This window comes from Dryas octopetala, chromosome 7 (assembly GCF_963921425.1).
Source record: "Dryas octopetala chromosome 7, drDryOcto1.1, whole genome shotgun sequence".
Taxonomy (NCBI): Eukaryota; Viridiplantae; Streptophyta; class Magnoliopsida; order Rosales; family Rosaceae; genus Dryas; species Dryas octopetala.
The window spans coordinates 9,384,820-9,412,778 of NC_141372.1; the positions used below are offsets into that span (position 1 = coordinate 9,384,820).

At 32.4% G+C, this 27,959-nt stretch overlaps 2 protein-coding genes across 3 annotated transcripts; one reads left to right on the plus strand and one right to left on the minus strand.

Moving 5' to 3' along the window:
• Positions 1-894: 894 nt before the first annotated feature.
• Positions 895-5,989, minus strand: LOC147279432 (uncharacterized). 2 transcript variants are annotated; one of them, XM_086250224.1, is made up of 13 exons: positions 5,632-5,989; positions 5,355-5,428; positions 5,115-5,198; positions 4,863-4,943; positions 4,518-4,598; positions 3,805-3,897; positions 3,180-3,359; positions 2,935-3,002; positions 2,747-2,798; positions 2,080-2,133; positions 1,878-1,970; positions 1,686-1,752; positions 895-1,294 (listed from the first exon to the last, which is right to left on the minus strand). In XM_086250224.1, the coding sequence occupies exons 1-13, from the start codon at positions 5,771-5,773 to the stop codon at positions 1,203-1,205; spliced, it is 1,161 nt and encodes a 386-aa protein (XP_086106350.1). In that variant the 5' UTR covers positions 5,774-5,989; the 3' UTR covers positions 895-1,202. The 2 variants fall into 2 exon arrangements, 1 of the variants encoding a protein (XP_086106350.1); XR_015123296.1 differs by having other exon boundaries at positions 1,222-1,294; positions 1,878-1,947.
• An 18,988-nt stretch (positions 5,990-24,977) lies between these two features.
• On the plus strand, positions 24,978-27,622 carry TPPB (trehalose-6-phosphate phosphatase). The gene is given in 13 exon segments (XM_086249631.1): positions 24,978-25,056; positions 25,169-25,490; positions 25,596-25,689; positions 25,692-25,735; positions 25,870-25,941; positions 26,065-26,157; positions 26,250-26,306; positions 26,400-26,501; positions 26,595-26,672; positions 26,798-26,867; positions 27,080-27,150; positions 27,245-27,337; positions 27,453-27,622. Coding segments are annotated over 12 exon segments (1,149 nt in total). The 5' UTR covers positions 24,978-25,056; positions 25,169-25,178; the 3' UTR covers positions 27,516-27,622.
• Positions 27,623-27,959: the final 337 nt, after the last annotated feature.

A 27,959-nucleotide genomic window follows, 5' to 3' on the forward strand; every position in this document is an offset into this window, starting at 1 on the left:
TACTCAGGAAATTATTAGATACATCTAGAAGGTTTCAAAATGAAGTTTGAAGTATTGGGCTTAAAAGCTCATAGAATTAATGAGCTGTAATCAGGTCCAATACCATTGAAATACAAAAGAAAAGAAAAGCCCAGCTCTATAACTCACTATTGGTAATAGGAGTGCTTTCGAATCCTTCAGAAGTTTTGTATTGTTTTTTCAGGAGAATTTCTAATTATATAGAAACATTGTTACTGTTCATACATATAAAGAGTTTTTTTTTTTTCTAAAAAAATAGGGGGAGGGGAAATCGATACAATAAGGCTATGACCCTTCTAACTAGGCTACAACAAGTGCACAAATATAAGAAGCTTTAAGGCCCAAACAAGAGTAGATTGATACATAGAAACGTTCGATAAAATGTCCATCCACCACCCAACAAATAAAGTACATTACGTTTGAGGACTTAGCGACTTACCCATACTGGGTTTGAGAATCAACAAGGGTAGATTGATACATAGAACCGGTAAGATGGGCTCACCCAACAGATAAAGTACATTACATAATCCGTTTTAAGAATTAGCAACTTACCCATACTGGGTTTGTTTAACTAGATGCTTAGAATCAAAAGGGTAGATTGATACAATAGACAATGCCCACCCATCACACAACAGATAAACACAACAGATAAAAGTACATTACATAGTCCGTTTTAGAAATTAGCGACTTACCCATTCAGTGCCTTTGGTATTGGACATTCCCAAACGAGTACTTTACTACCGGGTTGGGTGAATCAAGTTCTATGGTAACGTTTATGAAATAAAATAGAATCAAAATTGAAATGAGGTCAAAATAAGAATGATGCGTGAAATGAAAAGATAAAAGGAGAAAATTAAAAAATAGGGAGAGAGATGATTTGTTTTTAACCCGCAAGAAATGAAAAGCCCTTCTTTATCTTCCAAACAGATATTCACAGCAAGATAGCGATTACAAAACTGTTAACATTGTTGTGGCATTTGGCATGTCTAAATTAAGGTATTTCAACCTAGTTTTCCTTGATCAAGCCATTCATCACAAAACTTTAGTTTTTGGTCAAAAGATGCCTTGCCCAGCCACATGAGGAGTCCATTACATGCTTCTTCTTCCCCCATATTGAATCTGTCCAGAAAGCCATTGACTGGCAAACCAACAAATACAGCACCAGCATATGCCATCAGAACCAATCAACTAAATTTGCCAATTTCCATCTTCTTCTTGATTGCCCTCTGACCATGGTATATGAATGAATCTAATATTCCAGAAACGGTGAAAACACCTGAAAATAACAGTAAATAATACATTGCTTGTGCATTAATACAATAAGAAAAAAAAAAAAAAGAAACAGGCAGGAATAGCGTTGAGAGAGAAACAGACAGATTAATGACATATCAGCAATACCCAGAGTAATTATCATAAGGAGACCCACATTGCACATGCATCAGAAGTTAATTAACAAATAGACCCAGAAGAATGTAGCATGCTGCAAAAGATTTAGTTCAAGACGACTGATGACAAGTGACAATGCTGGTTAATAAGTTGGATAAATTTTTGATGAATGGAAAGACATAACTTCAAAATTCATATAAGTGACCAGAAAAGCCAAAGATGGAAACTAGATTACTCTCATCGATAGAAGTAAAAAATAAGAGAAAGAATTTGGTAATTACCTCCAACTATGGCACACACATTTGTTAGGAAGTGTAAGAATGAAATATGCTCCTCTGTGAAAGTTACCTGCAACATGCAAATGAACAGCATGAGACAAAAGAAAATCCATGCGCCATAATAATATAGGAAAATTTTCAGCGGCCGCAGGGCAAATATCTGTTTAAATATCTTGAAATAAGAGGAAAACCCACCTTTATTGGAGAAAGATCATAGAAGAAAAAAACTCCAGGAAGGTACTGAAGGTTTCCAATTTCTGTACCCCTAAAATGTTCAGTAACAGAGAACTGCAAAGTTCAATTATTAGGGCAAAAGTCATCTTCCACTAGTAAAAAAAAAAAATTCCAAAAGCTAGCAACTTTTTTTTTTTTTTTTAGTTTTGAGGTCACTGCGCACCTGATTCGACTGGATAGTGTGTCCACTCACATCTGTATACACAGTAGGTACAACCTGCAAAATTAGATTATTGTGGGTCAGCCTCCAATGTGGATCTCCTTACAATAAAAGCAACTAGGTGAACCAGTGTCATCATTCACAACCAAATATCTGTTGAGTCCTGTAATAGCTTGATTTTTTATTTTATTTTTTTAAGATAGAAGGCTTTCGAAGCTTTCCAAATAAAACATACTGTTCAAAATTCTGGATTTTACTATAAAGTAACAAATAACAATCCTTGGGGTCCAATGGTATGTAAAACATTGCCAACTGACAAAAAGTAAAAGGTCAAATTGTAGCTAGAGCATCCTATGTCATGATAAAGGGATACAAGAAAGACTCATGCTCTTTTATTCACAAAAATACAACACATCCATAGTCAAAAAAATTTCAATATGAACATCTAAAGAGAGAAAAACTCATGTCATCTAAACAGTAAATTTCTTAGTCTTTTTTTTTGCACCTGCTATATAAACGATGTCTTTTGTGTGCTTGTGTGTGTGTGCACGAGTAAACGACATTATTCTAACATGGAAAAGAACTAAGACAATATAATGCACATGGTTTCCATTAGACAAGGGCATATTGGTACACTAAATCTACAGAAGCAATCCTGCAAGACACTGACCTTAATAAAATATTGATACATCCCACTTGGTGTTTTTTGTGTCCAGTGCACACTGAAGGTTGAAAAGGCAATATGTAAGTACATATATGTATGATGTCATAAATAGCCTGCACCTAGAAGAAGTCATATCTATAGAAATAAATATGGCCGACTAGAATTTGAAAAGAAGGAAAGAGAGGAAAGCATACCCATCAAGAGGATTTACAACACCAGGGAAATAATCTCCAAAAGACAATCTGTTGATCGTGTGGCTTATCTGCATCATGTAATATAAATTAATTAGACAGCACCTCTGACAAAGAAGGATGGAGTATAAAAAATTTCATTTAAAGGAAATTTGATGATTTCATAACATCACACGTCTTGTAACATTTTCCTTACAAACATATCACATATACAAAGAAAACTAAAAATATCATGGATCATGTCTTACATTGAAACTATCCTTTTGAAATGCCAGCAGATCATGTACATGAACATTTGATTGTTGAAAGCTTTTCCCAGGTGCAAAATGAAAGTTCCCAGCCACCTTATTGACTTCCAAGAATCCATAAATATTACATCCTTCACCTTCTTCATCTTTAATCCTTTGCAAAAAACCTTCTCTTTTGCACTGTTATCCAACATATAACATTAGAAACACTAAAATATTTTAAGAATAGAATCATTATCAAATTTTTCAATTAGTATGTACGGGTGAAGGGGGAGGAAAAAATCATCATGGTGGGGAATTAAGAGACATGTAAAAAGCAGACAGTGAGTGTGAGAGAGAGAGAGAAAGAGGGGGGGGGGGGAGGGAGAGAGAGAGAGAGAGAGAGAGAGAGAAGAAGGATTCATATTGAGAGGTTTCACATGACAGAACATGAATGAATTTAGACTATCCAAAATCAAACGTCACCATAACATTGGAAATAAAAAATGATTGGGCAAAGGGAATACTTTTCACTTTTTCAGCCAAACACATAAAATTAATTTGTACCCACACATTGGCATCACAACAATAAAAATTTCTCATTTTTTCAGTACAGATTTGGATTCAAGCTCTTAAGTTCACAAACCTGGTCAATCACATCTGGATTTGAAATTGCCCAACCTTTCTTTCGGTATGCTTCACGGACTTCTTCGCAGGAGTTACAACAATCCTCATCAGCCTGCAGTAATAAAAACACAAAAGAAAAAAGAAAAAGAAAATAAGAAACTCATAATTAAAGGAAACTTCTTTGAATCAAAACATCTTTGTATAAAATCATTATCACTTATGATTGACCAAAATTCAGCTATATTCACAATGCCTCTTGAAATCCCCAGCACAAAATCCAAAATGAAAACATTGCCTACATACAGAAAGCCTCAGCAGAAGTGAAATAGAGAGCAAGAAACTAAAACAGTGGATGGAGGGCAATGACAAACATAGCTACCTAATCAAACACCTAATGTACAAAGACATGGCTGAATAACATTTCCTCTTAGATGCTGAATGTAATCAAATTATAATAGTTGATTAAGCATCAAGTGATTCTAAGCTAAATATTAGACAACATTGGAATCGAAAATAATATACAATAAAAAGAGCTTCACATAAATAAAAAGCTTGTTATTTTGAATATCCAATTACACTATATTAAGGCATGAAATTGGTATATCTATAATATTAAAAAAAACTCTCTGTTGCTGGACACATATGAGATGCCCAATATACCTCCACTGTTTCTAAGTAACTTTGATAATAGACTTAAGAAACAAGTATAACGATCCAGACAAGCAAACATACCGCTTCTGCACCATAACAGGAACCACAGTATGTCTCATTATGCTCAAGCCTTCCACCATGTCTCTGTAAGGGATTGTCAATCTGTGCCAAGGAGAAACAGGTATAAGAAGAATGAAAGACAGAAGTGTAAAAACAATGAGAACTTTTAAAGGTCCTTCATGCAATTCATTGAAAATTGTGATTACAGCATGAAAGAAAATAACTATTTTGGATACACTAGGTAGTTCCAAAATATATTACACTTGGGTGTATCAAATGTAAATAAGGACATAGACGGAGATAAGAGATTAAATAAAAATAGTTGGTCCTGAGAAATGTAATTCCAGCGATATTGTATTTACTAACCTTGGGGGCACCAATTCCATCTTGCCTTGATTCTATAACATTGCCATGGGAGTCTAATCTTTTCTTGATTATATCATGCTTCTGCAAGGTACATAAAAACGAGAAATTTTAAACAACTCAAACTTGAATCACAAGAACAAGCTCAAAATTGTACAGCAGAATGTAATTGCGTGCAACTGTCAAAGAGAGAGACATAGGGAAGAGGAGCAAAAGTCATTCGCAACGTCACCGATTATTAATTGCAATACATACTACATCAAGGTGTTGCTCTCCACTGATGTCCATGGCATCGACACTGAGTATAGAACAAGGAAGGGCAGCAAAGGTTACATCAAACTGCACTTGTGAATGTCAAAAGGACGCACTCATTAGTTTTAAGTGGGCAATTGTAAATTGCAATGTACCACAATACTAGCAAAGCATTATATGATATGGGTTATGAATGAGGAGCTATTTGATACTTGTTATAGGACATAAAAAAAGCAACATTACATTGATACGTAGGGTTTCTCCTCTTGAAGTATCTACCACAAGCTTTGTTTCCGTTACCGCATGGAGATATAACCCTGCACCCACGTAATAAAAACAACCCATATCAACAATTAGGGATAAAATTTCGAAATTTGAAGGAGTCTATGCTCTTTCCATGATGACCCATCAAAATTCTAACATTTTCTTAGGAAATGAGGACAAACCCTAGAAAAACTAGCAGATCCTAAATGAAAAACCCAAAATTAATAAGCATGTAGATCTAAAAAAGGGAACGTACGGAGCTCGGAGAGGAAGAGCAAGAGCATGACGATGGAGGAGGCGAGAGTGATGACGCCACCGGAGAGTGTACGGCTGTAGAAGTCCTCGTTAATTTTGGGGTACGCGTCCAAATTCCGAAGCTTGCTCATCATGTTCTCCATTTTTGTTCGCTATCAAACTCCGATAGATTTGATTTAGTTTCTTTCTATCTTCTCGATTACCTGATAATCTGTCTGTGAAATTCTTCTCGATTAAAATTATCTGATGCGGATTTGATTTTGATAGATTGAACGTTTGAAACACAAACACCCCGTTCGTCGCAATTCAAAGAGAGACACAGAGAGAATTACTGGAAAAATTGCGAACGGGGGCGTCAGACTTTGTTTGCTATTCTAATTTTTAACTTTATATTTGTTTTTTCTTTATTTTGTTTTATTTTAAACTTTTTACTTTTTTTCTTGGCTTTTTTTACCCAAATAGAGCCTGAACTATAGAGGGTGTGCTCAAATACCACCCAAACTTTTTTTCTTGCCAATTTATCACCTAAAATTATTAATATGTGCTAATTTGCCACCTAATATTCATTTTTCTGTTAAATCATTAAAAAATTTCCTAAACTTCCCATTTTGCCCTTGAATACAATAAAAAGAATATTATTATTTTAAAAATTTTTTTTAAAATATAATTAGAAAAAAAATTAAAAACTAAAAAAATAGAAAATGGAAATACCCTTTTTTTTTAGGGGGTTTAATTAGATTTTTTTTTTAATATTTAAAATACTTTTTTTATATAAATGATGAAAATACCCTTGAAATAAACAGAAAATTTAACTAAAATGACGGTAGGTGGTAAATTTGCCAATATGTGAAAGTTCAGGTAGTAAATTGACAAGAAAAAAAGTTTGGGTGGTATTTGAGTACACCTTTTATAGTTCAGGTGGTATTTGAGTAAAAAAACCTTTTTTTTTCTTTTTTTGGAAGTTTTGGAGGGGAACTTTACCGAAAACTCGGCTCCGGGCATTTTCTATTGTTCTTTCTTTTCTTTTTTTGTTCTTTTTTATTTTTTTTATAGAATTTAACATTTTTTCTATTCTAGGCTTTGTGTTTTCATTGAAGTCCTATTCTAATTTTTCTGTAGGAAGCTCCCAATTAGAATTAGCTGCTGACTTAAACTCCAAATTTTTGGTTTGGTTTTGGTTGGGATGGGCTTCATGGTTGAAAGAAGACATGCTGAACAAAGGTTTGCAGAAATTAGGAAGGGAAATTTTAAAAGGACTCAACTGTTTGCTTTCTACTTTCTACATCTCACATGTTCACTATTGTTTGCTTTTAGAATTTCCCAATTGGAAAACATTTGTTGAATAATTCAAAGTTCTTCTATAAGGTATTTGGGGGCCCAAGCCCAACAAACAAAAAACTAAACAACAATCAACATGGGCCTGAACAGGTCTGCTTTAACCTCATCTAGCTTCTATAGATCATATTCATGAGGCCTCACCAACTCCTGAAAGCCCAGCTCCAAATTAAGAATGACCCAAGTGGGAAATGCTATCAGTAGCAAAGTTCCATTCCCTATATATATGCTTGAAAGTTGAAACTGCATGATCAGTTCCCAAGCCAAAGGTTTATTCACTCAAATAGGAGAGTGGAGAACCATGGAGAGGATGGGAACTTTCCCAATCCCCTCTCTATTTGGATATGCTCACTTCATACCGTAGTTTCAAAGGTAAGGAAATATCTTCTTATCAAATAATTTAAAATAACATGTTAAATTGACAATTTAAAATATGCTGACACTCGATTAGTACCCCTTATTTTATTTTTTTTCCAAATCTCAATCGAAACACTTGAACTATAAAACCATCTTGAGGCATTGGAAAGTAAAACTACATGATCTAGTTGACTAAGTTAAATTGCATTGAATAAGATGATCAAATCATGTGTCAAGTTTTCTTCAACTATCCAGTTTGAGTTTTCTGTTTGTCAAAATAAAGCTTAACTTGTACATTCCTCATTATTCATAAGAATTGATTCCTGATTTCCTTACCAAATGCACATAAAAAGTTAATGAAGTCATGAGTTATGTTTATTAGATGAAGCATTCATGAGTCGTCTGTCTGCATGATCTTTTTGAAATTTAGCTCTATTCTCTCACAAATCTGTGTACCAATGTCCTTTTCTTGAAGCAGAAAAACAACATTACAATTTCCTCTTTCCATATGTCTTATTTCCCACTAAATTAATACGATCTCTATTTGCATCATTTCTTTATACGGTGTCTATGACAAACCAACTCTATTTGTATTAGAAAGATAACTAAATAATGGTCTAAAAGTACACAACATCAGCATATAAAATAAAAGCAGAGAATTCAACACTTTACCATTCTACGAGAAATCTTATAAGTTCGGACCCTAAACCCTAAATCTTATATGAGACTCTCTCATGTGGAAAAATTATTATAACTATTATATATGACTTTTCTCTAATATTCAAAAGGCCTCACATGCCATTCATACATGTGACAGTTTTGAGTGAAAAATGTTTTAGGAGTGTTGTACTCAAGATGTACGTTATCATCCTATGTGCCGCCTTAACCACTTATTACCCAAAATCATGACTAGAAGGATCCAACTTGAGTACATTTTGTCCCAGATATGATTCCTTGTTATTTTTTGTAAGGCACGTGAAACTCTACTCTCCCAACTTTGGAATATATACATTTTGTACTTCCAAGTTCCAACTGCTCATTTCAATATTGGGTGCGCATAGATATCTAATCAAAACATGGGCAACTTTGAGAGCAAATCAAATTGTAATTTTCCTTTATTGTGTGGGCTATGGACTTTGATTCCTCCAAATGGAGTTAAAGAGAATAATATAAAATAATAGTTTCAATTATACAATGATTGTACTATCAAATACTTTTATTCAACACTTTGAGTTCCTAGCATACATATATATATATGGATGTGCATCATTTTGACTCAGACCCTTATGCCAAAGATTTCCCCAAATTCCCACTGACCGCCAGTTTTATTTGAATGCAATATTGAAGAAGACAAAGACTGTCAAATCTGGTTTTACTTCACCTCTTGATCATCTCCATCTTTTCATCAACCTCAATCATTAAGTAATGGATGGAGCCATGGAAGTAGTTAATTAAAGATACGAAATAATTAGGGATGAAAGTGAAAGGGCGCAAACGCATGAAGATGACACATGCGCGCGTGACACAAATACAACAGCTAACCAAAGATATTTGATTAATTATGTTAGTTTGATATATATTATTCGCTCATTCCTTAATAATTTAAAATTTTTATAGTTATTTATTTTCTGACATGGTATAAAAATTCTGGTTTTAGAAGGTTTTAAATTCAAAATCACCGACCATCTTCCCCCACACTGATTTTTGTATATTATTTCCTACAAAGTAGGGTTGCATATTTATCTGTCTCTCTACCTATAAGATAAAACTACATGCAAGAAAAAATATTAATTAGTTTAATATATATTATTGGCTAATTCCCTTATAAGTTAGATATTTTGGGTTGGTTGTCTGACAAATTAAAGGATATTTCATGACCGAAACATGTTGATAAGTTGATATTGTACCAACAAGCGAGCAATTACATGCATGCATATGAGAGACAAAAATGGTATATTGCAATGTATGTACTAATTAAGTTTAAGTTTACATAAAGGATACATGTCATTGATATATTTAGATCTTCTCCATATCTTGGCAATCTTTAGTTTCTAATCTTAGTCATTTATTAGAAATTAAAAAATTATAATATACGATAACTTCTCATTCTTTTTTCCTTTTTTTTTTTAGAAGAAAAGGTATTCATTAATTAACCACTGTTAACATCAAAGGCCACAATATCAGCCAACCAAGTAGGACAAAAGTCCCCGAACATGGCGTTCGAACATGTGAGTGCAAATCTCGTAAGAGCATGCGCCGCACGATTACAGACACGAGAATTATAAAGAAAACTTAAAGAAAGAGACTTAATTTCATCAAGTAACAAGTCATTCGCCGATAAACATTGAACCTCACTAGTGACCGCCTTATTAGCCAACTGGGCATTCGAGTACAAAACAACCTGTTGGAAACCATGATCCCTTGCCACCATCAAACCATGCCAAAGAGCACCCAGCTCAGCTACCAAGACAAAGACCGTACCCACAAGCGGCAAAGAGACCGCCACCAAGACCTCCCCCTAATCATCCCTACAAATAACTCGAAGCCTATAAGCACACTCATAACTCTTTGTTACAGCATCCACATCCACCCGAACTACACCAGGGGGCGGACAAGACCACCGCGCAGTCGGACCAGCCTCGCCACCCAAGAATGAACAACTTCATTAGCAACTTGAAATTCCTCTGCCAAAATTTTAGTTTCTAATCTTAGTCATTTATTACAAATGCACTTTGGAAATCTTTAGTTTCTAATTAATCTTAGTCATTTATTAAAAATGCTAAATGCACAAACAAAATTAAAATGCTAAATGCACTTCTCATTTAGCTTCTCTCGCACTTGGATGTTCGGATTTAATATTTTATAACTGCACTAATGGAATGAAATAGTGGAAACTGAAATGGAGTGTCGAACTGTCGATAACATTATCTATAATGTTATTATTATTATTTTTCGAAATTATATATTGAACATGAAGACAAAAACAAAGAAAATTAAACAGTGTTAGGAGATTGTCCATGGCTTCAAAGTTAGAGTTCAAACTAATAAACTACAATTAATGAGAATGTTTTTTGAAGATATGATTTGTTGGACAAAAGAGACCTTATCATAGGAGAGTAATGGATCGATTTAAGATGTAACATCTATGATAGTACTGCATGCGTGGCAATCAATTCTACTTTGGAACTTTGTTGTTAGTGCCTTGGGCACTAACAACAATAAGAGTTAAAAGGCACTTTAACATCTTGGCAAGTAAGGGGAATCGATCTGTTAAATTATATTAGCCTAACTTCGTAAAGATACATAATTTTATAGCGAAATGATTATGTCTTAGGATGTTTCCATTTGTTGATCAAGTAGGTACACTTAGGTTGATTTTCCACATTAAAAATTTTATGAAAGGAGATACCAGGTGAGTTTTTCAGTAGATTAGAGGAAGCTAGAACCATAGCTATCATTGATAAAGCTTTTTCAATCTTCCTCATTATCCCATTAGCACCAAGTGGGAAATCTTCTATTCTTCTTTGCCTGCCCCATTTGTTCTTAATTAAGCACCTTATCAAGGCCTGTAAGAGGAAGATACCACAAATTAGGAATCATAAAGATGATTTAGGATTGTAGGAGAGCGCCATTCACGCTCCCTTCTTGCACTCCCAACCTCATATGCAAAGTGCAATGAATGCTATTAATATAATAAAATAATGTTAGTCACACTGGTGCATATTTAAGAGTGCAAGAGGTGTTTGAAGGATCACAAATATGCATGTAACACTTCCCTTTTTGATAACACATTTCTTAATTAAGATAATGACAAAAGTGTTAGACAACCACTACTCCTAAATGTTTAAAATGTTAGGAAATAGGTCAACAATGTTAAGCTTCTTACACTCTCTTTCACGTGTAGCCGCTTCTTATGCATGAGGATTAGAGGTTTCGAATCCATAATTTCATGCAAACAAAGCTCTAATACCATATTAGAGAATTACTAGTTGCATTCCAAAAATTGAAGTTATAAGAAAATAAGTGTCAACAATGTATATATATCAAGCTTACAAAAAAGAGTATAAGAAAGAAAAAACTTGGTTGAAACCAAACCCTCTCACACAATCAATTTAATGCCTAGGAGTGCAATGAATACTACCAATACTGCTCAAACTTTCTCCTATTTGTTAATGGAAGATAGAAGCATGGAGATCGAGACTAAAGAAAATGGGTGTGAATGAGAATCCAAATGAGTCCCAATAAATGTCCCATACATTGCACACACTGCGCGCAACACAAGAGAACCTGGACATATATACACATGTAAACCACCACCTTAGTCAGCTAGTCTCCAAATTAAACTACCCAACTACCCACTAAATATATGCTCTCCAAAATCACATACACAACAACACTCAGCTTTTGATCTATCACTGCAGCTTAGTTCTTAATGCCCCACTCTACAAAATATTAAAATCCATAAAAATCAAGAAAAGAAAGGGGAGAGGATATCCAGATATCACATACAGGTGCTTTGGTGGGGGGGGGGGACTGGGGGTAGAGAAAAATTAGAGCTCGGTGGGTGTGGTGGGATATTAGTGGGCTTAGCACTACAGCATCCTTTGTGGGCCCTGATGAATCATTTCCAGGCCAGCCTTACATATGTCACATCATAGAAAAGAAAAGGAGGGGTGTGTGTGGGCCCATTACATATCCGGCAGCGTCTGGTTTTTCCTTCCTAGTGGAGGCCCATCGAAAAGGCCTTGGGTTTCTTTGTTGTGGCAGTTTTTTCAGTTGGCTCTTTGCCCAATATATGTGCTGTGATTGGATTGCCCTTTCTATTTTGGGTTTTTTTTCATATTTAGTATCTGAACTTTGACTATTGTTTTAATGTGGTACCTAAACTTTTATTTGTCTCAATTGAGTACCTAAACTTTTATTTTGTGTCTAATAGGTACCAAAATGAATTTCTGTTAAAATTATCAACAAAAGTTAGGGGCAATATAGTCACTTCAAAAAATTTATATTTTAAAATTTTTTTTGTTTGTTGTGTGTTTTTTTTAATAATTTTAAACATATAAAGAAAATAATTAAAATATACTTTGACTATATTGTCCCTAATTTTTATTGACAATTTTAACAAAAATTCATTTTGGTACCTATTAGACACAAAATAAAAGTTTAGGTACTCTCAATTGGGACAAATAAAAGTTTAGATACCACATTAAGACAAGGGTCAAAGTTTATGTACTATATATGAAATAAACCCTTCTATTTTTGGTTAGATTGTCTGAGAGGATTCAGGGTGCCAGAAGCATTAGATGGCTACAATAATTATCATTTTTTTTTTCTAAATTTTTTTTATTTTATTTTGTTCCCATTTTGGTGGAAAGGAGGAGGGGTTTAATTATAAAAAATAATAGAGACACAAATATCGCACGAAATTGTTGAATAGTACAGTTGAAAGGTCGTAAAAGAAAAAAAAAAAAGAGAAAACAAATATCGCTTGGTCATCATTAATCATTCAAAAGTGAGCAAAGTATAATGAAATTTGCATACCATCTATGGCGAACTGTGCTTAAAAGATTACATGTTGATAGAGTTTCCCGGACTTGTACACTAATATTTCAAAAAAGTGCTATAGTTATACTTAATTAAATGTAAAAAGGTGCTAATTAATTACACATATCCATCTCTTCTCTAAATACAAAATTACTAAATTCTTAATCTTTAATGCATGCAAAGGTAAATACTATATTTATCGTGAATGTTTACATATATAATATTCATTTCTATCATTTATATGATCATTAAAATGTTTACTTATCACATTGTATTTGATGATACTATACGATATGTTACGTTATGGAGTTAAACAATTTCTATAGATTTAAACATTTACTATATATTGAGGCTTGATGATGGGATTTTCAGAAGAGCTACTTGGTGTTTGCATCGGACTAGAGTCTAAACTGAAACGTTAAGCATTGGTGTTAATATGACAAAATTTTGAGGTATTGGTGTTAATATGACAAAATTTTGAGGCGTTGGTGCATGTTAATGGTCAGTACTAGCACTATGGTGAGTTAGCAACTTAGCACTAGCTGTGAGTGCTTTCTAGCTGTGAGTTAGCAACTGATTAATGTGATCAAATATATGCACGCTTGATGTACTTTCTAACTTTTTCAAGGGAGCAGGTGTGCCATTTTGATGCAACTTATGATTTGATGCATCGTGATTAATCAACTCAATCAATCCACATTGTGTGATGCCATCTCATTCATATATAAGAGCTTTTTTTGGTGTGGACGCCGTATATTATATAAGGGATTAGTGTTCAAATTAATGACAACGCTTAAATGACAAATATATCTAACAAGGGACGGCCATGAGTTTATAAGTATTCTGCATATCAATGTGAAGGAAAAAAAATACAACTACTTGGTTTGGTAAATCATTGCACCTTTTAATGCCTATGGCTTTCGTTGCTACAGATTCATTGCTTGTCAATTGAGATTTTGTCCTGATCACCGGCCTACGAAGTTTGCCATGACTTTATCTACAAAGATACCACAACACGTAATTAATTATTTTCAATTAAAGAATCTTTGACTCACAAGATCAAGTATATAAGCCATAAGCTAGCAATAGCATCCAATAATATTAGGATCCGTTTAATTTATTCACTAACTAATTGATGTGTTTGTATATATATATAAATATTTAACCTGTTAAAAATAAAAGTAAATTAACAAAAAATCACAAAAAATTGTAAGTTTCACTCATAAACTCATGTAAACGATTTATTTATTTTTAAGCCATAAGAAGTGGCTTAAAACTATACTTTTTTTCTGACGCCGTATGTAATCTTCACAGAGTTACACTTTATTTTGTTATGTAATATTTATTTTGTTATAATGCAGAATGTAACTCTTTTAGAATTACACTTTATAATTTCGTAGAATTACACTTTGTTGAATGATGTAATATTGTTTTAAAGTTTAAGCATTTAGAGCTTAGGTTTTATGACTTTATATTTAGGGTTTTAGGGCTTTAGCCCTAAATTCTAAAAACTATACCATAAATCTTAAACTCTCAAAAGAATTTAAAAAAGATTAAACTAAAACTTGGGTATGCTTGAATACCTAACTTGGGAATACTTGAGTTTGAATAGTATTGAATGCTTTATACTTGATTTTTTTTTGAATTGTGGCTTATAAATATTTTTTTGTAGCTTAAAAATAAATAGATTATAAGTTTGGGTTTATGACTAAAAGGTTGTATGTTGTGGCTTATTAATAAAGAACTCTAAAAATAAAGATTTTTTTAAATAAATGAGTTTAAATTCAGCATATATTGATTTAAATAAATGAGATACAACCATATAATTTTACCCAAAAAAAAGGGAGATATGATAGTGCTTTTAGAAGCCTAAAAAACGCTTTCAAATAGTCAAAATCGCTTTTCGGTTATATATAAAAACACTTGGAAGCGTTTCTTAAGGAAGCACCTATCATGTGCTTCTTCAGGAAGCACTTCCAAGTACATTCACAAAAAGCACTTAGATTTTTTTAAAAAAAATTTATATGTCTTTCTAACAAAAATGCTTCTACTAGAAGCGTTACTAAGTAAAAGCGTTTCCTACATAAGAACTCCAAAACATGTTAGCGAACAAATTTTTTAATAATTAACAATGCTCATAAGCCTTGTCAAAACAAAACAAAAATAGTGCTCATAAGAATTGCTAAGACCTAAAATTAAATGTAATTTTTTATTCGAATCCAAAGGTAATTATTCACAATCATATGGTTCAAAATGATGGAACAATATTAGATATTAAACACTCCTTATAGATTTTATATTGATAAAAGAACCCAATAATTTTTTTCTGACCCATATATGCAGGTAGTTGTTTAATTTTTCCGGTTCACTTTTAAGCAAATTTTGTTGTTGTTGACGACTTTGGTGTTACTGATACTTTGTGATATTCTTGGCAAAAAAAAAAAAAAGATACTTTTTGATATTATTGTGACATATATAAAATTTAAGAAAATTTGTTTTTTTTTTTTTTTTTTTTTATAAAAACTTGTGTGTATTAATGTATTGTGGTAGTATGTAATCAATATTCAAAAACTCAAGTAGCATATAATACAAAAGTTATGTGTATAATTAAACTGTCATATTAACGTAATTAATTAACTATCTTTAACTCATATGTTACATAGTTACATGAATATTACTATGTGAAAATGACATTGCCGAAATAAAAAGTAGACCAGGTTGCCTAATTTATAGAAAATGAACTATTTTGTAACTGGTTTTTCTTATTTAAATGTATCTCTCCATCACTCTTATTTTTTTTTTTTTTATAAATATACTCTTTGGGCTTAATATTAAAAAAAATAATTTTGTGGGGTTTTCGAGTCAATAATTTTGATACAGTTAAGAAAGTTATTTTTAACTTTTTTCTTAAACTATTTATAAAAGTGTGCATTGTGTGTACATCAGTGTACGTGACTTTTTTTCCTTAATAAATTATATAGAACACCACCATTTGTGGTTTGAAGTCAGACCAACATGAGAGAAGCTTGTGTGAGACTTTGAGTCTTTGACCTTCCCTACTCGCTCATAGTTCAACTTCTTGCCATTGGGGATTTGTAGTTTTGACCAGAATTCCGAATGGAAATTTGCTAATTAACATGAAAGTGGTTGAAGTTTTTATTTATATTCTGAGTAAAGTAACATAAAAACATGTGGGACACTACAAAAGATAATAACTTGGACAAGTGACCAAGTGGTAAAGGGGAACTTATGGAACTTCTTTCCTTTTTATATTACCTTCTTATTTTTATTTTTTGTATTTGAGTGGAATTTTCTTTCATTGCCACAAGTGAGTCCCATGCGAAAGATGGGAATATTTTAGCCAAAACATTTCAAAAGAAAAAGGACAAAAACTTTTGTTGTCTTAAAAATTTAAGCTTCATCGCAATTTGCATCCTATAATACTATTAGGCAAAATTTCATTTTGGTCCTAACGTTTCAATCATTGTAACTAATGGTATCAATGTTTTAACATTGTTATACAATGTGTAAAGTGAGATGCGTGGGTACACAAAAATCATTAGAGATAACGAGTAAATTTGGCAAACGCTAAACATTGAAACGAAGTCTAAATATTTGGGTTGATATTGCAATAATTGTAGTGCCAGAGATCAAAGTGAAATTTAACTTAAACAAAGGTTGAAAATGTAATTCACCCAAAAAATTTAATAAAAAAAGAAAAGAGAAGCAAGCGTACCAAAAAGAAGGTTCTCATCCCACAATAAAGCTACCAAAAGAACTAAAATCCAGGGGAATGTGAGTGATGGAATTGGAATAATAATATTCTAGTAATTAATTATATATATTATCAAGATTTGCATATTCCATTATTCCTTCGTTCTAATAAAATTATAATATTTTCATGGACTAAGCCTAAAACACACACGTTTATATATGTGAAGATATGGCACGTAGATTGCACTATAAAGTATCAAATGGTTTTGTACTTTACATGCTCGATCGATCTGGTCACTGATGGATACTAAAATCTACAACTAATGTCAATAATGTGAGAATCTAGATCTCCTGGAACATCGCAACTGGGGTTGGAATAATTAGGATTAGGATTATATATATATTCCTCGATCTCTCATTATTACTCCTTGGGAAATCAGAAAACAAGCGCAAGAATATTAATTACAGAGGATAATGCTGTTTAGTCGATCCAATGCTTTTATTAACTTTTTTTTTTTCCTGACAATTTCTATATACAACTTTTTTTCTTTAATTTTTATCTAATTTTAGAGTTGATTATTTTATAGTGTAGAAATTTGAATCACCATTAGAGTTTAGATATTAGATATTAGTCCAAAATCTGAGAATTAAAATCTAAGATCTAAGCAATGAACATGTCCTAATTGCTTAGAGGTGACAAAATTTTTAATGTCAACACCTATATCCGTAGTTTCGTTCCTAGAAAAAAATTCGGATATGAAATGAGCTGATTTTTGATAAAGTTCAACATACATTTCTTTTTCTTCTTATTTTCTTAATTTTTTAAATGTGTTAGTCGAATCAGCATGCCACATAAATTGGTAAATATATTGGACTAAGTAACATTGTTCTTTGAGAAAAAAAGAGAATTAAGTAAGTTATTAATTAGAGCCAAACTTTAATATATATGAATGTGGTGATGAAGAGACTTTCTTATAACCAAAAAGTTATTCCTTTTTGAAGGGCCAAATTCAAAGGTTTTGATGTCTTTAATCTTCCTTAATTTGCTTGCCTAACTCCTTGTCTTTTTGACCATCTTTGGCTACGTACGTACCTAAAATTTTGCTATACTTCTCGATCAATCACGTTCGGCTTCAAATTTCAAAGCATCTCTGCCACCGACTTTGACTATAAACAATGGCCATGCAAGCAAATTCGTAGAAAGAATCAGAAAGACCTGGCTGGCTAGCTAGCTTGCTACTGGCCAATATTTAATTTTAAGAGATCCTTTCTCTCTTTTGTGTTGCAAAATAATTAATAATCGTAAATGACTAGGAAGGTTCAAGGTTGATTGATTCTATAATACCACGAATAATCTTGTGCTTTTTTAACTAAACATTCTCAATATGGGAATATGGGATATTGGCCGGTATATATGAACACATGCATGCACATAACTCTCACTTGCAAAACCAATTTGTAAGAAAAAGATACCCAAAGAACCCGTATACTAATTTAAGATGTTATATTTTTTCATGTGGAATATCTGGTCGATACATGCACATACTCTCAACATTATTAATATATCAAAAGAAACTCTAAATTTTGAATACCAACTAATATGACAATGTTTTATTTGTTTATATATGATCTCGATCAGTTAAAACTTAAGTCTCATTGGCCAAAAAAAAAAAAAAACTTAAGTCTCATTTATTCATATTTTCAACAATACTAATATATCATCTTCACAGCAGTCTAAAATTCCGAAAAACTTTTATGGTACCTATACTATCGTTTTATTTAAATTAAGAATATTCAATTTAATTAGGTTGGTTAATTTCTTATTATATTATTGCGACGTTAATTAGTCCATGTCGTAGGCATTTTCAGGTCACCATGCAAATAATATTCTTTGATGGTCAAAACGTAGGAACAAGTTAACTTATATTAAAATATATAATTGGTTTAAGTAATTAAGTTAGCACAATAAGATATTTATTAAAAGATCGAACAATGTATATAGCAGTAGAATTGTTAGGAAACTTACATCATCCTTCCTCGTTGAGACATATACATTTTCCAAGTTCCAACAACATATGTAATCAGAGATCGAAGAAAAAGGAAACAGAAGTTCTAATTGTCAAAGCTTTCAGGCCAAAGACAAAAGGCTAGCTCAACTTTCAAAAAGGAAAGTGCTAAGTGTGTGTGTGTGTGTGTATGTATTGTATATCACTCTTTTAATTTTGGATTGACTGATAAATTCAACAATGTCGACCTTGATCTTATAATTTATTAATGAGACTGCTTTTTTCTTTATGAAAATGTACACCGTCCCATTTCATATATTAAATTAATAAATGGTTAATTAAGAACTGAAAAAAAAAAAAAAATCACGGTCGGATTTCATTTGCAGACAACATGAAATATATTTATATATGGAAAATAAGGCCGGCCAATGAAATTTGAAAAGGCTCGATCTCTTATATATGCAGACAAGGTAGGAGACAAAAGAATCGAAAGTACGCTGCTGGTTTTGAAATCAAACTAGGAACGCAGGAATATATGAATGTAGGTTAGGTTTGGAGCTGCTAGTTTCACTAACAATTATATATGCACCAATATTATTTAATTACAAGTTGGCATGATGCGAAAGTTCTTATTAGTAGAAGAATTTATGCTTTCGGCTCATGCATGCCTGAGCTACCATATATATGAATATGTTTGATCACAGGTGTAATCTACCCACATGCTTTTAGTTTTAGAGACAGGTCTTTCTTGTTTTCCAAGTTTCAAATCTCAACCTTAATTTCCTTGGTACTTTAAATACTAATGTTTCAACGGGTTTCTGACATATTATTGTTTATTCTTTTGTCGCCTGACCTAATTTACTGTTTGGAGGCAGGATGTCCATGTTTTAATTTGGTTCTTTGAATATTTCTGCTTAGGTTTTCCTTTTTTGTTTTTTGTGTTTTTTGAAAGTGCCACATGTTAAGGGTTTTTTTAGTTATATGATAATGTGCGAAGGAAATTTCAACTAGCTAAAGAGTAGAGAAAGTTAAAATACATTACATTATTATATTTGAAACATACATTAATTTAGTTATAAAAAAGGGTCCTTTAGATATATATACTTCCATTTTCAATACTCCATTTTAGAGTAGGCGCAATAGGTAAATAAATGTGTGTGCGGTTTTTTTTCCACGCCAGATAATGGTTTAGGCATGAATTTGTGGATATTTACAAAAGATGTCATTGCTCTAATAAAAGCAATATTTAAAGATCCATAATTTGAGTCATTTATTACTCCTAATTTTGAATGTTTGTATTGATGATCATGATTCATGCATCCAATTAAAAAAACATTTGTTACCAATTCACATCAACAGATAAACACTTAAATACAAAAAACATTAAGGGTTTGTTTGACACTGCTTTTAGAATTATCAAAAGCGCTTGCAAATTAGTAAAAGCGCTTTTAATAGCGTTTGGTAAAAATAAATAGAAGTTCTTCTGAGTTATAAAAGCGCTTTTAATAGGTTTTTTGAGAAGCACCTGTCAGGTGCTTCTTCAAGAAGCACTTTCAAGTGCTTTTGTATGAACAACTTAGAAGTTTTATAAAAATTTATATGTGCGCTTCTTAACATAAGTGCTTATGATAAAAGCGCTACTAAATAAAAGTGCTTCTAAGAAGCAGTGTCAAACGGGTCCTAAACACCCAATATACATATAATATAGATTAAAAAAAATGAACATAGTAAGCCTCCACTTTGGGTTAAAAAAAAATCTAATAAAAATATAACAAATCCATCACAATACAAATATAGCACTAAGATATATAAATACAAATATCAATACCTTGGACTCAGGTACATAAAACAAAAGAAGAAAAAAAAGAAGATACCTATCACTCAGGTCAAGAAGAAGATACTTATTACTCAGGTCAAGAAGAAGCTAGATACATATCCCCCCAAATTCAACCTCCTTTTGAGGTATATATACCAATGGTTTCATTACCTCTTACTCAGGTAGAAAAATGTGGAAGAAAACTAAAACAACAATCATAGAGGGCTTGGAGTTGAAAAAAAGATCAAAGAAAAAGATGGGAGAAAGAAGAAGAAGATCGAAGATTGATGATGAAGAAAAATCAAAGAAAAGGAAGATCAAATAAGAAGACAATAAAAGAAAAAGAAAATCGAAGAAACCACAAACACCACCAAAGCAAAATAATACGTTACTTACCTAGTGAATATGTGATGATGAAAGCTTAATGATGTTTGAAAAATGTAAATGATGTTTTTTCTTAATCTTTGAATTAACGTTAGTTATAATATTCAACTTCAGAAATTAATGACACTTAATTATAAAATTTTTAAATGACAATACCTTGAAATAAGACATTAATTGTCAAACTTAAAATATACCTATTTTCAACTCAAAGGGTAAAAGTGAAAATCACAAAATGAATTTTCTATAGAAAAATAGAAAATCCTATGTAGCAAATTCAAAAATGGGTGTATATCAAAAGGATGAAGTAATATCAAATTAAGCCTTAGAAATGGGTGTATGAGTGTATCTCTAATTAGCTCTATAAAAAAAAAAAATAGAAATATAGGTATTTTTGTAACAATTTAAGAGCACAATGTATTTGTTGAGAGTAATGTAGAGCAATGTTCCACATCGGAAAACTAAAGCTTAATATATGTGCTTATAAGTCTTGGGCCTCTCCACCCATTGCCAATTAATTTTGGGTTGGATGCTCTAATTATATTAGTATTGCACTGTCAGAGGCTTCCATGCCCTGGCTATTTGACAATCGTGAACCATAATTTTCTTCATAATTTTTATTGTCCGATTTTTTACTATATATATACGTAACATGTAACATTTTAATTACTATCACGTTTAGAAACATGAGTCACATCTTAAAACTGACTTGCACATATCATTGCATTACTAATATGCTATAAGTAGAGAGAGAAATTTGTCATCTTGGCTTTTTTAGGACAATAACTCTTGCACAGGTCATATATTACAAAATCAAGTGCAATGTATACTGTGTTTTTGCATGATTTAAGCTTTTTTATTTTTTTGCTTGCAAGAAGCATCATTCTTTCTTATTGTCCTTAGATTTGTATAGTTCAAACTTAACAATCAAACATGGGGAGTACTAGCTAGACTTCAAGTGGTCCTTCTCCATTTTCTGATAAGTGCTCCAAGATAGTGCTGGAACTATATATGTCCTTTTTTTGCATCCATCGCTCAAAAGTTCACTCAAGTCTCTCCACATAGTGGACCCGTCACCCTGTACTTCATCAAAACCATGTATAAAGTAATAAGAGTTATTTACACTTACATCTTTTGAAGTTTATCGTTTTTTCACATACACCTCTTGAAGTTTCAAAAATTACACATATACCCCCTCAGGTTTCAAAATTGTTGCATATAACCCCTTACAGTGAGACGAATAATGATGATCGAGAAAGTATGCAAAAAGGCTTACTAAGGGGTGAAATGATCTAGTAAGATTACTCAAGGTATAAGGTCAACCTCAATACAAATATCTTATTTGTTTATTTTTTTATTTATTGTTTTATCTTGCAATAGTTTTGAAACCTCATGTGTAATTTTTGAAACCTCATGGAATTTTATGTGAAAAAACGATAAATTTCAGTGGGTGTAAGTATAAATAACTCAAAGTAATAATATATATGAATGAATATATTATATGATTCACATTGTGGATCCATACGAGGGCGAGTAAAAGTATTGCCTCTATTAATTTGATATCCATTATTGGTTTAAATTTTTAAAATTTAGTGGTTATCTAACATGGTATATATCATAGCCTTAATTCTATAAGAGACATAATATCACAATTTAGTAATTATTTCTTGAGTGAAGCTACACCTATATTGTTTATATATCTATTTTTTTACGTGCAAATTGCACCTGAGAAGAGAGTTAAAGTGGAGACAGGTTACTCGGGAAAAAATTTCAAAGAGATTGAGGCATGGACAAGTAAAATTTTGTATAATGGGACCATTGCCTTGTACATATTATATATGCATACATATACACCATATATGCTATGCATTCGATCAGTATGATTCTAATATTACACGTATTTCTTTTGGAACTTTTTTCTTTTGGATAGCACTTGTCCGGAATCAGAAGATGAGCTTATTTGGGGTTTTGCTTCTGATAGGAAATTTTCTATAAACAATTAAGTACTTAATTGGATGCAAATTATGCAATAACGTAAGGAACATTTGCCAAGGGACTTTAGCTGAACTTCCCTAGTTTTTGGTTGGTTAAAAATAGAATTGGTAATTCTGCAGAGTAATTAAAAAGATCGAGTTAATTACACTTACACCCCCTGAGATTTATCGTTTTTTCACATACACACCTTGAGGTTTCAACAATTACACATACACCCCTTGAGGTTTCAAAACTGTTGCATATAACTCCCTATAATGAGATGAAAAATGATGAAAAATTATGCAAAAATGCATGCTAAGGGGTGAAATAGCCTAATAATATTACTCAAGGTGTAAGGTCCAACCTCAATACAAATATTTTATTTTTTATTTATTTATTTTTTTCTCTTGTAGGGGGTTATATGCAATAGTTTTGAAACCTCAAGGAGTGTATATGTAATTTTTGAAACTCTAAGGGGTATATGTAAAAAGACAATAAACCTCAAAGGGTGTAAATATAAGTAATTCTAAAAAGATCCCACTTGCTCCTTGTGCAGTCAAGAAAATGAATGTTTACATCAAACACATAAACATTTCTCAAGACAAAACTCAATGTCATAATCTACCCCCTTCGATGCCCTTCTCCTTTTGATTCAAATTGAGATTTTTCCTTTTTTTTTTTCTTTTTTTTTTTTAGTAGAATATATATATATGGAAACAAAGCAAGAGACAAACTAAGAAGGATATTAAGCTGCCTAAAAAAATTCTTGTTCTTAGTTGGTAAATTTGGAACCATTGAAATTGTTTTTTCTCAAAGAAACAAATCCAATTAAAGCTATTATTCTTGCTACTATTCCCTTACTAATTTTTGCAATTGTGTTGGGGAATCACCTAATATTAGGGCTAAGAAGAAAATGAATTGTGTATACTCCGAGAGTAATTCGATAGATTCTTTGTAAAATAATTTTGTTAAAAGCACCGGTAGGAATCTTAAATTATCACAAATTTACATCCTAAATGATATATCAATGTTTCATTGATTCATACATGACCCACTTTAATGCTCATTCATTTCACAACAAGTAAAACATTTACATTGGAATTCAAATTTCCTAGCATTATTGTCTATTTAAACTTAATTTCAAGGTTGGATCAAACAAAATAAAGGAACAACATCGTATAAAAGATTATTGCATATACAGCGGGAGAGGGTTGAGCAATAGATGTCGAAACAAGTACTATATCAATTGGATTTTTGTCAATGTTGTGATATATATTGGTACTATTGTGAATTTCTTTGGAAAAAAAGATTTAATGAGTAATTTTATTTTGAGGAAATTACAGATTTAGTCCAGTTATTTTATACCTAGTTCAATTTTGGTCCACAATCTTTTTTAAGTTCTGTTTTGGTCCACTAAATGTTCCACTTGTTCAGTAAAGGTCCATATTTGTTTTCTCAAATTTGGCATGCTTTTTATCCTATCAAATCTCACCCAAATTCAGCGAACATATACTTGTTTTAAAACTATGTATTTCTTCTTTACAACCATATAAAAATCATTCAAATTGGAGTTCTAAAACTCAAGATAATTGACCCCAAAGTAGGGTACCCGAAACTGCCAATTTTTCAAACTTCACCCAATCTCAATTCTTTTAGATTATAATACTCCAAATTTGTTTTTATGACTAAGAAATGATGAAATATAACTTATAGTTCAATTATAATTGAAAAAAACACAACCCAAAGGATTTAAAGTCACAAATCTGGACCTTTACTGAACAAATGAAACAATTAGTGGACCAAAACAGAACTTAAAAAAGATTATGGACCAAAATTGAACTAGGTATAAAATAAGTGGACCAAATCTGTAATTTTCTCTTTTATTTTACTTTGAAATGACAATTGACAAGGTTTGAAAAATGTAATTACTGGGTGCATTGGGGGTCATAGTGGTCCATCTATTCAATTATAATATTGAGGCCGAAATGTACAGGCAACAACAAAAGTGGGTATTTTGTCGGTTTGTGCCGTGAATCGCAGTTATAAATTGACAGGCGACCCTAGCACCCCAGTTCACAACACTTGTGAGAAGAGAGCCCGAGTGTGCGTGAGTGCGCGTGTACGGCTGTGCGCGTGTGATTTTCAACTTTCTTCCAGGTTTTTGCTTCTATTAAACCCCTCCTTCCTCCTCTGTTTCATGCCCCAAAACATCACACACACTCTCTCTCTCTCTCTCTCTCTCTCTTTCCTCTGTCTCTCTGTGCTCTGCTTCAAATTTTCCATCAAAATTAGTAAAAAGGTATAAAATAAATACGATTCTTCAAATGGGTTTTGCTTGTAATTCTATGCCAGGGAGTTGGAATGTGAAAGTTTGTTCTTTTTATTTTATTTTATTAATTTGTGTGATGCAGGGGTGAAAAAATGACCAACCAAAATGTGGTTGTTTCCGACACGAAAGGCGGCGTGGCTATTGCCGTCTCTGCCGCCGCCATGGCCAACCAGTCCATGTTCTCTCCGGCAGTCCCAAGACACATGATTGAGGAAGCTGCCGGAGGAGGACACTTCACCATTCCCAGGAGTATCAAGCTTTTGAAGGTTGAGACTGCAGAGGCAGGGGCAGCTGCCCGAGTCAATGCTTGGGTTGACTCACTCAGAGCTTCTTCTCCACCTCGTGCTGTTAAATCCACCCCTGCCTCTCTCTCTCTTGAAACTGTGGATCAAAACTCTTGGAATGTAAGCATTGCCTAATTAATTTGCTACTCGTACTCTCAATTTTTATATGATTTCTTTTTATTGATTTAGTTTTTTTGTTTAAATATTGGTGTTGGAAATATATAGCTTCACCACCCATCAGCTATGAGCATGTTCGAGCAGATAACAAATGCTTCAAAGGGCAAGCAGATTGTGATGTTTCTTGACTACGATGGCACCCTCTCCCCATTGTTGAAGACCCAGATCGAGCTTTCATGTCCAATGAGGTTTTTTCTTTGTCCCATCTCATCCTCCTCAACTTCGTGTGTATATATATATATGTGTGTGTATGTATATGTGTACTCCTCATCATTCACACAGTCTTTTCTAGCTTCTGATTGCTCTGGTCATTTTGATTCAGATGAGAAAAGCTGTGAGGGCTGTTGCTAGATACTTCCCTACAGCCATAGTTAGTGGGAGGTGTAGAGACAAGGTACAATTTTTTTTATTTTTTTCCATATGTAGAAGTAGAAATCTCCCAATGAATTTTCTATTTCTTGATGAATATAATTAATTATTATTAAAAAGTTGTTTATGTTTTGGAATACATTTGCAGGTTTATAGCTTTGTAAAATTAGCAGAGCTTTATTATGCAGGCAGCCATGGGATGGACATTAAAGGACCATCCAAAAGTAACAAGTATAAGAATGTGAGTTTGCTCCTATAATAAATAAATAAAAAGTTCTTTATCTTTTTGTTATTATTTTAGGTAATTAATTTATTCTTTGTTGAACTGATCAGGGTCACCAAGCAGTTCTGTTCCAACCAGCCAGTGAATTTGTACCAATGATTGATGAGGTTTGTTCACTGAGATTCACTTTAAGGAAAAAAGAAAAACAGAGAAGAAAAAGTGGTATTTGAAGGACTAAATTTGTGTAATTCTTTTCACAGGTGAACAAAATTTTATTGGAAAAAACAAAATCCATCTCAGGTGCAAGGGTGGAAAATAACAAGTTTTGCTTGTCTGTGCACTTTCGTTGTGTTGATGAGAAAGTAAACACTTCAATTCCACCTATTCTTTTTTATTCTTCTTTTCCTTTTAGTATGTTTTAGGTCATTGATTTATAATTTTCTTTTAATTACCAGAGTTGGGCTGCTTTAGCAGAGCAAGTTAGATTGGTGCTCAATGAGTATCCAAAGCTCAGATTGAGTCAAGGGAGGAAGGTACTGATCATCATCTTTAATGGGGTCAACTTGACACCAAAAAGTTCAGTGAATTTTTGCATGGCAAGTTGGCAACAGTTTATATACAATAGAAACTGCCTAACTGTATGTGTTGGTTTAAACAGGTATTGGAGATTAGGCCAACCATCAAATGGGACAAGGGCAAAGCTCTTGAATTCTTGCTAGAGTCCCTTGGTGAGTCTTGGGTCAATTTCTCTCATTAAAAGACCGTAATCTTAATTTGTTTGAAAAATAACCTGTATATTATGTTATAAAATTGTTGGCTAAGACCATATATTCAAATAATAATTTCATCTAATTAATAATTGTTTTGATTCACAATTTGATAATATAATATCTTGGACTGTAAAATATTCTAAATATCATGAATTATGGTGCCTCTTTAGGATATGCTAATTCTAGTGAAGTATTCCCAGTCTATATTGGAGATGATCGAACTGATGAGGATGCATTCAAGGTATCAAATGCATTCCCTTACTATATATATGTCAAAGTAATATTTTTCGTATGTCTTTTCATTTAACATATTTCCACCTTTCTGAAATATTTAGGTGCTACGCGAAAGAGGACAAGGGTTTGGAATTCTAGTTTCTAAAGTTCCAAAAGAAACAAATGCTTCTTATTCTTTACAAGAACCATCAGAGGTACTTAGAAATATTATTGATATATCGATCCCAACATGGGATTTATTCTATTTGATATTTTTGTTTTCTCTTATTTAATTTTTAACATATAATTAATGTTTATTATTTTCTATAGGTTAAGGACTTTTTGCGGCGTTTGGTGAAATGGAAAAGATTGTCACTGCAACAAAGAAAATAGAGTGCATGTACTCATAGAGGATGAAAATTAAACATGCAGAAGAAGTAATTGATGATCAAACCCACCCTAAAATTTTGTCAAGGGTAGCTTGAATTATGTATTTTTCGTGTTAAGTGATTATTAATTATTGAACTACTTGATCCCATTATTAATTTTGGCAAATGTATATAAAATAGTCTCTCTCAACATCTCTCATCGATCTCATTCTCTTGCTCTATTATTTGTTTACTCGATCAACCATATATGCATGGCTGCATGGCCATTGTTTAACTATGATGAAAACTATGTGAGTACACTTGCTTCTTATTCTATTTTAAAAGCTGAAAAACCACTTTGAACAACCAACAAATTTCAAATTCCCATTTACTATTTAGGACCAAAAGCGAAGAAAGACTTTCCCGACCCGTTTTGGTATTTACCTTGGTAGAAGAGTTCTGGAAAGAA

Excerpts from the sequence above, each read along its gene's own strand:
- LOC147279432 (XM_086250224.1), bottom strand. The coding sequence starts at position 5,773 with ATGGAGAACATGATGAGCAAGCTTCGGAATTTGGACGCGTACCCCAAA. Across the intron at positions 5,429-5,631 it reads GCTCTTCCTCTCCGAGCTCC|GGTTATATCTCCATGCGGTA; the intron begins GTACGTTCCCTT and ends ACGTGGGTGCAG. Across the intron at positions 1,295-1,685 it reads TGTGTGTGCCATAGTTGGAG|GTGTTTTCACCGTTTCTGGA; the intron begins GTAATTACCAAA and ends TGTTATTTTCAG.